The 12,123-nt window shown below is 54.8% G+C and overlaps 1 protein-coding gene across 3 annotated transcripts in view; it reads right to left on the reverse strand.

Moving 5' to 3' along the window:
* Window positions 1-11,990, reverse strand: part of Siglec14 (sialic acid binding Ig like lectin 14) — a 21,532-nt gene extending 9,542 nt beyond the window's left edge. The window contains exons 1-8 of one of the 3 annotated variants that reach the window (XM_015507397.2): window positions 11,834-11,990; window positions 11,382-11,765; window positions 10,885-11,163; window positions 10,552-10,599; window positions 8,977-9,234; window positions 8,742-8,877; window positions 8,543-8,609; window positions 8,105-8,349 (exon numbers count right to left, since the gene is read on the reverse strand). In XM_015507397.2, the coding sequence (XP_015362883.1) occupies window positions 8,567-8,609; window positions 8,742-8,877; window positions 8,977-9,234; window positions 10,552-10,599; window positions 10,885-11,163; window positions 11,382-11,765; window positions 11,834-11,870 (1,185 nt within the window). In that variant the 5' untranslated portion in view covers window positions 11,871-11,990 and the 3' untranslated portion in view covers window positions 8,105-8,349; window positions 8,543-8,566. Of the gene's footprint in view, window positions 1-760; window positions 855-1,033; window positions 1,319-1,399; window positions 1,619-2,192; window positions 2,241-8,104; window positions 8,350-8,542; window positions 8,610-8,741; window positions 8,878-8,976; window positions 9,235-10,551; window positions 10,600-10,884; window positions 11,164-11,381; window positions 11,766-11,833 lie in introns of those variants that run through there. The other 2 variants (XM_015507395.2, XM_048806016.1) reach the window with 2 other exon arrangements.
* Window positions 11,991-12,123: the final 133 nt, after the last annotated feature.

The following is a 12,123-nucleotide window of genomic DNA, read 5'->3' on the forward strand; positions in this document are numbered from 1 at the left end:
AGTGTCCACGAGAGGGAGCGGAACCCCTTTTCACTTTGGCCTCATGAAAACCTTCGAAATTGATGGTGGCGATGGGTGCGTTCCTCTGTGAACACGCTGAAAGCCCTTGAGCTATTCACCTTCAGCCCTTAGATAGCAAGTACCCGCAGCATGGACCAATAAGGCTGTCAGGAATGAGAACAGAGGCCCCTCTGCATCTACTGAGTGTGGCGTTTCTGGGATCCAGGGGCCCCTCGCCTGCTCACTGCCACGTACCTCCCTGTCCTTTCCTAGTGGATTCTCGCGATCTGGTGGGGCCTCAGCAGCCATTCTGCATTGGCCTGAGCTCCTTATGCTGGAAGCGGGGCTCAGCCACAGTTTCTAGCTCTCCACCTCCTCCTGTCCCTCAGTGTGCTCCACCAGGCATCTGCCTCAGCCCCTCCCTCCTGGAGATCACAGCTGCAGACAGCACACCTGAGTGGCCCCTGCCCCCACACCCTGCATGGACGCACAGATGTCACCGTGTGAATGTGACACCCTGGGGCTCACATTCACCTGCTCCATTAAACCCCTCTGACACCGCCTGTCTGGATAATGCCTTACCCACCCACCCCCAAGGAGCTGGGGTGCTCCTTGACTGCCATGCGCACGACCTCAGGCACCTGCACCCCCCCAAACCCAGGGTCTGTGAGTAGTAAAATCTTTATTTCCATCCTGATCATTGGAGCCCTTCTCCGCATCTTAAAGATCCTGAATCACAACTCCGGGGACCAAGACTTACATGCAAAAGAAGACGAGGCAGAGACAGAGAGAGAGCAGGGCCCCTGCACCAGCACCTCCAAGGGCTGCGAGCAACACCCCTGGCCTGGACCTTCCTGCAGAGAAGAAGGGCAGAGGACTCACTCTCCCCGCTCCTGGTGGAGCCGCTCAGGGCTGGCTCAGTCAGGAAGCCAAGGGCCCCACTCCCAGCCGCTTATTCCAGACCCAGCCCCCGTCCCCAGATCCAGGAGGCTCCCCTCAGACACCCTGTCTCCCTCCACGACAGGCCCCTGACCTGGCAGCAGCAGGACGGTGGCGCTCTGGGTGCCCTGGGCGTTCTGGGCCTCACAGCTCAGCCTGAGGTCGGAGCTGAGCGCCCCGTGGAGGCTCAGGGAGCTGTTGGCCCAGGGCCCCTCGGAGCTGGAGGTGACCCTGAGGGAGGCATTGCTGCTGTTCCCCTCCAGCAGCCCCTCCCCCAGGCGCCAGTGCAGGGAGGGGGCCGGCCAGGCGCGGGAGGAGCAGCTGCAGAGCAGAGCCTGGGCCTCCCAGGAGCAGGAGGGTCCCAGCAGCCTTGGGGGGTCTGTGGGGAAGGAGCAGGAGGGTCAGCAGGTGCCCCTCCTCCAGAATCCAGATGTCCACACCTCAGGGTTCCCGAACTCACAGGAGAGCCTCACAGAGACACTGTGGGAGCCCAGTGCATTCTGAGCTCGGCAGGTAAAGGCCTCTCCTTCCGCAGCCCCTCCTCGGGGCAGGTCCAGGAGCCCAGTGTCAGAGACCTGGGAGACGTTCTGGGTGGAGGACCTCTGGAACCAGTTCAGCTGGGCCGCAGGGTTGCTGTCTGCAGCACAGCACAGCACCAGAGCCTGGCCTTCCAGGAAAGCTGGGGGGAAAGAGGTGCTAAGAGACCGCCAGTGGGGGACTCACGGGACCCTGCTCCCAGGTCTGACTGGACCTCCCCACTCCCTTGGCCCATCCCCACTGGATTCCTGTCGGTTCTCAAAGGCTGGGCCTTTACACCCTTGGAGACTTTGGCTGCGAGTCTTGAGAGGAGACTCAGCGTCTCACAGGGACATGTGTGGACTGTGTGGCAGAGAAATCAGAGAGCCCTGTGGCCTTGGGAAAGAGGGTAGGTCAGTGCAGCAGGACCAGGACTCAGGAGGCCAGCGCAGGGGCAGGAGCCCCCAGAGCCGAGCCATGGTGAGGTGGGGTGGCATGGGTCTGTGGGTCCTGGAGATCCTAGTAAGAAGTGGACCTGGCAGGGACAGGGGACAGGCAGGGTCCAGAGACTGCTTGTGACTTTGAGAAGAACCTAGTGTGTGAACATGGGGTGCACAGAGGGTAGGTGATGGAAGGGGATGGTTCTTTCTTCCTGCTCCTAAATCCAATTCCATTAAGCTTGAGTCCCCTGTACTTGGAGGTGGTCTCAGCTGTGGACAGGAAGAGCGCTTTCCTACCTGTGCCGTTTCCGAAGAGGATGCGGATGCTGAGGTTCTGAGGGGCATCTGGGAGGAAAGACAGGGTCCTGCTTCAGAGTGAGCAGTGGGAAGGGCGTGGGCCATGGAGGAGCCCAAGGGGGCCATGGACACCAGGAAGGGGGGGTGCTGTCCCTCTGACCCCCCCACCTGGACTCCAAGCGCTCAGTTCCACAAACAAGTTGTCTGACTTTATCCTTCTACATTCCTACACACACTCACACACACTCACACACACACACTCACACACCCACACACACACTCACACCCACACACACACACTCACACACACACACTCACACACACCCACACACACACTCACACACACACTCACACACACACTCACACCCACCCACACACACTCACACTCACACACTCACACACACCCACACACACCCACACACACTCACACACACACTCACACACACACTCACACCCACCCACACACACTCACACTCACACACTCACACACACCCACACACACACACACACACACACTCACACACACACNCTAAGGACCTCTTCTTCCTACCTTCTTCTTTTCTGCAGTGGCCCGAAAAGTTCCCGCCCGCGTGAACTCTCCTGCCGGCGCCAATTTCAAATCTCGCTGGTGGGGAACCTTAGCCCCAATGAGAACTAATTCCTGGGCTCCGGAGCTGATATCTGGAAGAACTTGCCAATAAACGGGTGGCCTGCCATTTATCTAAGCCCTACCATCTCCCCTTAGTTCTATATAAGCACACAGCTTTTTGCAATAAAATTGGAATTCTCCCGGCGAAGTGTCTTTGCGTGGGGAATTCTTTCAATTACGACCCCTATACATGTATGACCACACTACTGGGGTGGCTCTGCACCAAGGACAGCCAGAGGAATGAGAAGGTGTGCTCCATTTGTGTGCAATGGGTCAAAATGCATTCTACTGTAAAATAAATAAATAAAATGCAAAAAATGATTATTTTGGGCCTCAATTTACTTAACATATCAAGAATTATGATAAAACTAGAACATATCTAAGCACTTAGAGGCTTACCTAACAAAACCATGGTGTCACCACATCTGTAGAGGAATTAGATCACCTGTATTAAGGACATTCAAGGTGCAAAGAAACTGAAAATATGTCACGTTAATGGGTTTGGAAACAACATTACAGAAACATCACCTCACCCAGATCAATCACGAGAATCACCACATTACATCATGACACCCTTAGAGGACTTGGGGGGAACTCATGACTGTATTGTTAAGTTTATGTTGAAGTAGAAATGTCCCAGTATGACAAGGAATTATGAAGAACAGTGAGTAGCTCCGCAAGATATCACGATTGCTTACACTATAAAAGCTGTGAAGGTGTTGTATTGACACGGGAATTGACCAATAGGACAACAGAGAACTTGGATAGATTCCTTAGCCACAGGAACCATCACACACCTCAGCAGAGATGATAGAGAAGGACAGAAAATAGAGTAGAGATCTGGATGAAGAGAAGGGGAACTGGGAAGACAACCAGCTCAAAGCCAGTGTTAAGTATGAAAGTGACAATTTAGGATTCAGGACATATGTGTCACAGTGTATCCAAATGCATGGCTAGGTGAAGTAGGATGAGGTCAGTCTGTTTCCCCAGCAGCATGTACGTCCTAACTGTCATAGTCCGTTTTCTGGTGCTAACAGCACAGTGCCAGGGACTGGGCGAGCTATGAAGAAGAGAGGTTGGCTGGGCTCATGGTTCTGCTTCATGGGGAAGGGGCCGCGTCTCTGTGGTGGCCTTCTTGTTGCCAGAGTCTTGAAGTGGCAGTGGCATCTGGCGAGAGACAGGACCCAAGCTGGCTGTTACAGCAGACCCATCTCCAGATAACCTGTCCATCCACCAGCTCGGGAATCCACAGGGAGGGCAGAGCCCGCAGCACCCTTCAAGGGCCCGCCCCACCTCTTCCTATCCCACAGTGGGGTTCCACTTCCACATGAGTTCCAGGGGGGACAGCCATAGCACACTAGCATCAACTCCCACTAGTTACGAGTTCTGATTGACACATGCAACCCAAACTGCTAGAAACAGAGGGAAGGAAACAGCTGTGCAGGGGAACAGCCAAAGACAGGCGGAGGGAGCTTCAAACCCTGCAGGGTCAGCCTCAAACCCCCACCCCCAGCTTCTCCAGCCTGAGTCCTGCCCAAAACTAGAGGCACACTTCATGAAGGAGCATCTAGGTCTTTCAAAGAGTCTTATGCCCATAGGCCCATACCTATCCTGTGCACTAGGAGTGAGAAAAAAATGGAGTGGGTGAAGGGAGAGGAAGTTGCAACCAGACACCACAAGGCACGGATAAAGAGGCAGAGAAGGAAATTACCCCATATCCTCTATCAGGAGAGCTGGGCCCCGGGTGGGGAGGAGGCCAGACTAGCCTGCTTCAGGGCAGAATGCCCATCAAATGTAAAGGAACCCAAATCACTGAACTGGGGCCCAAGCAGCAGCCATTTTCACATGCAAGAATGGTGATGGAGTTGATCTCTGAGAGAGTCCATACATAGGTCTATGGTATTTTTATTGACGTGAGATTCGTATGAGATGGAATCATCAATGGTGATTTTGGATGTGAAGGATTTGGGAGGCTGAGCTGAAGAGGAAACTGATAGGATGCCGGATAAGGCAGTGTTGCCAACTGCAGGGTTCCCCCTGTGGAGGACAGAGGCAGTGTAGCCCAAAGTCCTAGACTCCTGGCAACCAGGTGAGCAGGTGCCTCTAGGAGCATTCCAGAATAAGAGTGGAGTCCATGCAGCAGGGGACAATTATGAAGGCTTGGAAGTCAGCATTGGGGGGCGGGGAGTTTGAGGGAACAGGCCTAGGTGTTATGGGTCAGCCTAGGTGTTATGACGTCCCTCCTTCAAGCTGGCTTCCATCAGGTAGGATACCTAGGTTCTGTTTTTATTTTGTTTGAATTACAGTATCTATAAAAATATTTTACTTGGGGAAATATACATAACCTAAGATTTACCCTTTTCACAATTTTTTTTGTGTGTATTATTCAGTGGCATTCAATACATTCACTTCCTGGGCAACTAGAATTTTCTCATCTTCAAACTGCGACTTTGCACCTGTGACCAACCAACACCCAGTTCCCTTCCCCTGGGCCTCTGGCAGCCACTCTTCTTCCTGCTGTCTCTGTGGGTCTGGCTGCACAGCCCTTATGAGTAGAAGGAGACACTGGTCCTTTCCCAAGGTGTCTTCAGAATCATCTATGTTGGAGCCTGCACTGGGGCTTTTAGGGCTTGGTACTAGGTCCTGTTGTGTGTGCACCTTCAGCTTATTCTTTGAAGCACTAGTGGTCACTCAGGTAGCTTCCATGCTTTGGCCATCATAGAGAATGCTGCTATGAACATTGGTGCACAAATACCCATTAGAGCCTCTGCTTTCAACGTGGAGGGGGGTATCTACTAGAAGTGGAGTTGCTGAATCATGTAGTTCTGTATTTATTTGGGGCGGGGCAGGGAGCTGCTGTATCATTTTCCCCAGTGGCTGGACCACTTCACATTCCCAAACAAGTGTTCCAATTTCTCCACATCCTCACCAACACCTGTTATTTTCTGGTTTGGTTTTCTAGTAGCCATTTCAATGGGCGTGAAGTGTCACGTCACTGTCGTTTTGTTTCTTGTCTTTTGCTTTTGCTTCTGGTCCTGAGGATTGAACCCAGGGGTGCTTTACCACTGAACCACAACCCCAGTCATTTTTATTTTTAACTTTGAGACAGGTCTTGCTAAGTTGCTGAGGCTCTCCTCAAACTTGCAATCCTCCTGTCTCAGCCTCCTGAGTCTCTGGGTTTACAGGCTCATTGTAGTTTGGATTAGCATTTTCATAGTGATTGCTGTTCATTAAAAAATCACACATGCCATAGTTTTAAACTTATTAACTATCAATTCGTTTCCAATATGTAAATATTGTGAAGTCTGTTGGAATGGTATGGGAAGACGAACTATTCCCCCAGGGTATGGATCTGCTGGAACTGAGCACAGCTTCTCTCTTGCTTGGACTCTCCTTCCACCACTGAGGTCCAGTCTACCTCCTCCAACAAAAATAGTACAAACAGTAAATAAAAGACAAGAACAACTGTCTTAATCCAACTGGGCTCCTGTAGCAAAATACTCGAGACTGGGTAATTTATAAACACCAGAAATTCATTATTCACATTTCTGTGTCCAGGAAGTGTGGTTCAAGATCCTGGCAACAGGGGGTTCAGTGTCTGCTGTGTAGATGGCATCTTCTCACTGTGTCCTCACAGGAAGAAGGGGTGGCACACACCCTCCTGGATCTCACAAGGCCATTAACCCCATTAGTGAGGGCAGATCCATCAGGACTTAGGCCCACCTTTTAGTGACCTCATCTGGGAGATTCAGATTTCAACCTACATGGGGCTGGGGTTGTAGCTCAGTGGTAGAGGCCTGGCCCAGCACGTGGGAGGCCCTGGGTTTGAGTCGCAGTACTGATTATAAATAAATTAATTAATTTAACAAATGTCCCTCGACAACTTTAAAAATATTTTAAAAAATGTTTTAACCTATAAATTTTAGAGGACACATATGGCTGTAATCTCAGCTGCTCGGGAGGCTGAGCAGGAGAATCACAAGTTCAAAGGCAGCCTCAGCAACTTAGCAAGGCCCTAAGCAACTTAGTTAGACCCTGTGTCTAAATGAAATATAGAAAGGCTTGGGGATGTGGCTCAGTGGTTAAAGGTCCCTGGCTTCCAGTCCCAGTCCAAAAAACCAAAACAAAACAAAGTGTTGGTGTTGGGCGGAGGGACCAACCAAAGAATGAGCAGGAAACTGCAGGGCGCGGGCCAGAGCTGTGGTGCAAAGCAGGGTGCTTCAACTCCACAGAAACCCGGCCTTCTCCTCACCTGAGGCTGGGGCAGAGCCCAGGGTAACTGAGGACGCTAGGCTAAGGTGAAGCCACAGGAGAAAGTCCAGCCTCCGGGGACAATGCCCCCCAGGCCCAGCACTGGGCACTGCAGCAGCCCTCACCCCAGGCAGCCAGCGGGATCCCAGCAGGGAGCGGGGCCAAGGGACAGCTGCAGTTTATCCCGAACCGAATTACTGCTAAAGGACACTCGGGGAGGAGCAGGGCTGACTCTGGAGCGCGGCAACACGACGTAATGACCTTTGAAGTCCAGTCCGAAATCACTGAACAGATTTAAATCTGAACAGGAGGCCAGGAGGCGTTCTGAAGAGCCTGGAAGGAGCAGGACTGTGCACTGTGGCGGCGGACACGCCCACGGTGGTGGACACGCCCCCGTGAGGGACACGCCTGTAATCCCAGTGACTCAGGAGGCCCGGAACAGGAGGATCGCAAGTTCAAGGCTAGACAGGGCAATTTAGCAAGACCGCGTCTCAAAATAAAAGTATTAAAATCGCCTGGGGCTGTGGGGCTGGGCAGAGTTGCTCATTCAATCCTAGTACTGGTGGGAGGGAGGCCCCACGCTATCCCACCAGGGTAGGAAGCCCAGACTCTGGCAATACAGAAGTATATGGTTGGAAGAGGGATTGGTGGCCCCTGTGGAAGTGGGTAAACTGGAAGGGCCCAGAGAGCCATGGAAGGGTGGGGGGCTGGACATCGGTAGGCTGCGCTGGGTGGTGGAGTCAAAGGTGTGGCCACAAGGGAACTTCCGCCTACCGTGCTCTTCAGATCTTCATCTTACTCAACTGACCTTAGGCATCAAAAAATGAACACACAGGGCGGGGTCAGCTCTGGCAAGCATGGCTTAGCATGTAGGGGTGCCTGGTTCCATTCCCAGCACAAATAAAGAGAGGAAGAAAGGAAGAAAATGCACAGCAAGCCTTAGTTAAAATACGCCCAACAAAATGGAATGAAACGTTCAGACATAATTGTGTTCCAAAAACTGCTGCAGAGATTGTAAATAGGGAAATCAATTTTATGTTGCATTGTTTAATAAGTGTGTACTCATAGTTAAATGCTACAATATTTTACAGTAATTAAAATGAGGTAGTCTTCAACTGGAAAAGAAGTGCTGGGTTCAGGACGCCACGTGTATTCCGGTCTCTGCTGACCAGGAAGTTGGGAGGCCGGAGACTCAAGTGTTGAGATGGCAGGTTCTTGGTCTTGGGGCAGGGAGCCAAGTTCACTCCCTCTGCAGGGCTGGGGATGGAGGGGGAAGAGAAAGGCAGGAAAGAAGGGGTGGGTTGGTACAATCAGGCAGCGGAGTGAGACCAGCCGGGATGGGTGGGGTAGGCAGATGGGCAGGCAGGAGGCAACGAGGTGGTCAGTAGGTGAGCCCAGGGTCTTCAGAGAGAAGCTGGCAGGGAGGTCCATCTGGGCGGGGTGTCCATACCTCACTCTGTCTTGGGTAGGGGGCTCAGCCAGGCCTCTTGGCTCTGCTCCCCTGGGCACCTGCACACCTGCAGAGCCAACGTGAGCCTTGGATCAGAGCCTGCCACTTTAATTCTAGCTCCAGGTGGCAGGACAGCTCAGCCCTCCTAGAACTCTGGGACCCCTCCCCGGGCTCCCTGGAGACGGCTAGGCCAGCTCACCTGGTGTAGTAGATCCAGGTAAGGCCATAGGTGAGGAGGAAGCCAGCCCCCATGACAGCCCCCCTGACCAGGGTGAGGACCAGGGGCCAGGAGCCCTCCTGCTTCTCAGGAACACACAGGCAGGAAGAGAAGCTTCCTGGGAGAGGGGAGGAGTAATGTTCTGTCCCCAGGCCTCAGCCCTTGCCCACCCAAACACCTGGCCAGGCTGCCACCCCAGCACCCACCTGCTACTCACTCGGAACAGAGAGGCTCAGAAAAAGTTGCTGGGAGCCCAGCGGGTTTTGAACCTGGCAGGTAAACTCCCCTTCATCCTCAGCCCCTGGGAAGGGCAGCTCCAAGACTCCAGACACTGAGACCTGGGAGGGACTCAGGGCTCTGGTCTTCCAGGACCAGCTCAGCGAGGCAGGCGGGTTGCTGTCCGCCATGCAGACCAGGTGCAGGGACTCACCCTCCAGGACGGGCAGTGATGTGGGTCCACTTGGGACCTTCAGGGCTGGGGGGAGACACAGCAGGCAGGGAGCTGACGGGTCTGTTGCTCCCTCCTTCTTCCCACTGAGCACAGCAGAAAGACAAGACCATGTGGCAAGGACTGAGAAGGTGCCCTGGGGTCAGGCCAGGTGGTCAGAAGGACAGGTGGGCAGAGCCAGGATGGAGGAGGATGGCTCTCATAGTAACAGGGAGGGGTGACTCAGAGAGCCAAGGGCCAGCAATTGACCCAGCTCTGAAGTCCAGGAAGATGTACACATCTGCAACCAAGCGGTGAGAACCAGGTGCCCCCAAAGCAGCACTAAAGCTGGGACAGAGTAGGGTCAGGACTTTGGAGCCTTCTGTGCCAGGCTGCAGGCCTTGGGCTTTGTCCTGAGGTTCTGCAGAGCTGAAGGGAGCTGTGAACAGGCAAAGTTCAGGAGCAGCACTGGGACCAGAAGATCCTGCGGGGACCAGGCAGGGCCTGGACGGGAGAGATTGGACAGGAGGTAGGGAGGCTGGGAAGAGGCTGAAGCTAGGGTCTAGATTTGAGGACAAGACTTGGGCTGGTTCAGGGGCCAAGGGGAAGGAGAGGGGGAGAGTGACCTCAGAAGGAAAGGTCTTGAACTCACTGATGCAGGGTCACAGCTGGGGGAAAGGCACTTACTTGGTGCATGTGCAGATAACCCCTTGGATAAGAGAAGGGGTGCTGGGGAGGCACCGGCTGGAGTCGGCTAAGTGTGCAGCTCGTGGCCCAGGGAAGGAGCTGGCCAGAGAGCTGTGGGGGGCGTCAGGGCAGGGTGGGAGGAGAGATGAGATCACCCAGAAAGAGAAAGAGAGAGAAACAGAGGTCCCAGCAGAGCAGTGGGGAGAGGGGCCACTGAAGGCCCTGGGGACATAGGAGCCAATAAGAGGAAAGGTGCCGCGCATCAGAGGGGGGTGGACAGGACTGTGGGAGCAGGGCGCAGCGCCAGCCTAAGGCAGAGAGCAGAGGCCGCAGTGGCGGGAAGGGGTCTGTTCACTGGCAGTTTCAGTTCTGCAAGGGGAAGGCTCTGCAGACTCATTGCATGACCCTGTGAATGGACCGCTGCACTGCCCAGGCCAACTCACAGAAGTGGCCAGGAGGGTAATTTGTACATTTTTTTTTTATCACAATCAGGAATAAAATGGAAAAGAAGAGAAAAGGGATTCCCAAATGCGTTCAGGGTGTATCCATGGGAGACCTTGCTGAGGGTGTGGGATGGCCCCCGCTAGAGCTGAGGAGGGAGGTTCCCATCCCTGGGATTTGAGCCCTGGGCTTGTGGAGACCTCCCAGCCCAGCCCAGGAGGGGCAGCGCTTTCCTACCTGTGCTGTTTCCAAAGAGGATGCGGACGCTGAGGTTCTGAGGGGCATCTGGGAGGAAAGACAGGGTCCTGCTTCAGAGTGAGCAGTGGGAAGGGCGTGGGCCATGGAGGAGCCCAAGGGGGCCATGGACACCAGGAAGGGGGGGTGCTGTCCCTCTGACCCCCCCACCTGGACTCCAAGCGCTCAGTTCCACAAACAAGTTGTCTGACTTTATCCTTCTACATTCCTACACACACTCACACACACTCACACACACACACTCACACACACACACACACACACACACACCCTGCTCACAATACCCTGGGGATCCCGCTGGCCTCCTGCACTCACAGGACACATTGAGCTGGACGGTGCTCTCCGTGGTCACCGCAGATCCCTGCAGTTTCACCTGACAGGTGAGGTTGGTGTCGTGGTCCTGGGGCCGTGGGGTGAGGCTGAGCACTGAGGACTGCAGGGCCCCGGGGGCCATGGAGCTAGTGACCGCCCCTGTCCAGGAGAATTGGAGAGGCCTTCCCCCTTCACAGGACCCTGGCAGGCGGCAGCTCAGGCTTGTGGGGCGGCCGGACTCCAGAGGCTCCAGAGAGTGGATGACGGGCTTCTCTGTGAGGGCTGAGGAGGAGAGAGCGAGATGCCTGGGCCCCAGAGAGAGGGGACACCCAGGGGGACGCTGAGAGTGACTGGAGCCTCAGGGCCCGAGCTGGCCCTGGGTCCCGTACCACCTCTGAGCACCCCGGCCCCAAGACCAGAGCAGGGACAGCTCTAGCGTCCTGACCCTCTTCTAACCCAGGGGTCTTCACTACCTGGGTACCATCCTGGGCCCCGCCTACCTGTCACCTGCAGAGTCAGCTTCTTATCTCTGAAAGCATATCTTGTATTCCATCCTATATCTGCCATCAGGACGTAGCTTCCTGTGTCCTTCTTCTTGGCGTCTCTGATGAGCAGAGAGCAGTTGTTGTCCCTGACGTCCCCAGGGAGATGGAATCGATTCCTGTGTTCTGTTCTGACGTCCATGTCTGGGTTGTTTGTGGCCACAGGACCATCATAGTATGTCCTGTCCCCTTCCCGGATCCAGTAGATGTAGAGCTTGCTGGGGGGACTCCACCCACTCCAGGGGTAGGAGAAGGAGCAGGGCACCAGGGCACACAGGCCAGCCTGCACTGTCACCGACTCCTGCAGCTGGAGCTTGTACCCTGCATCTTCCTGCAGGGACCCTGGGGGGACACAGAGGCTCAGCTCAGCCCCGCCTCCGCCCTGGCTGCCCCTCCCTCAGCCCACTCACCTGCCCAGAGCAGGGGCAGCAGCAGCAGGGGCAGCATCCTGCATGTGCCAGGGCCGGAGCCAGTCCAGGGTCCTCTGAAGCTGGGGTGGGGCAGGACAGAGGAAGCCCTGGCAGGAAGCCAGTGGTGAGTGACAGCTGTGGTCACCCTCCAAAGGGGAACTCGGTGCCTCGTGCTGCTGGTGCTGAGGTGGGGCTGGGAACCAGCTGCCTCCCCAAGCCTACAGTTGCCTCAGGGATGAGCTGAGGTCCCCAGAGGGTGGAGTCTTGTCCAGACAGGAAGCTGGAAGTGC

Source organism: Marmota marmota, unplaced genomic scaffold (assembly GCF_001458135.2).
Source record: "Marmota marmota marmota unplaced genomic scaffold, marMar, whole genome shotgun sequence".
Classification (NCBI taxonomy): Eukaryota; Metazoa; Chordata; class Mammalia; order Rodentia; family Sciuridae; genus Marmota; species Marmota marmota.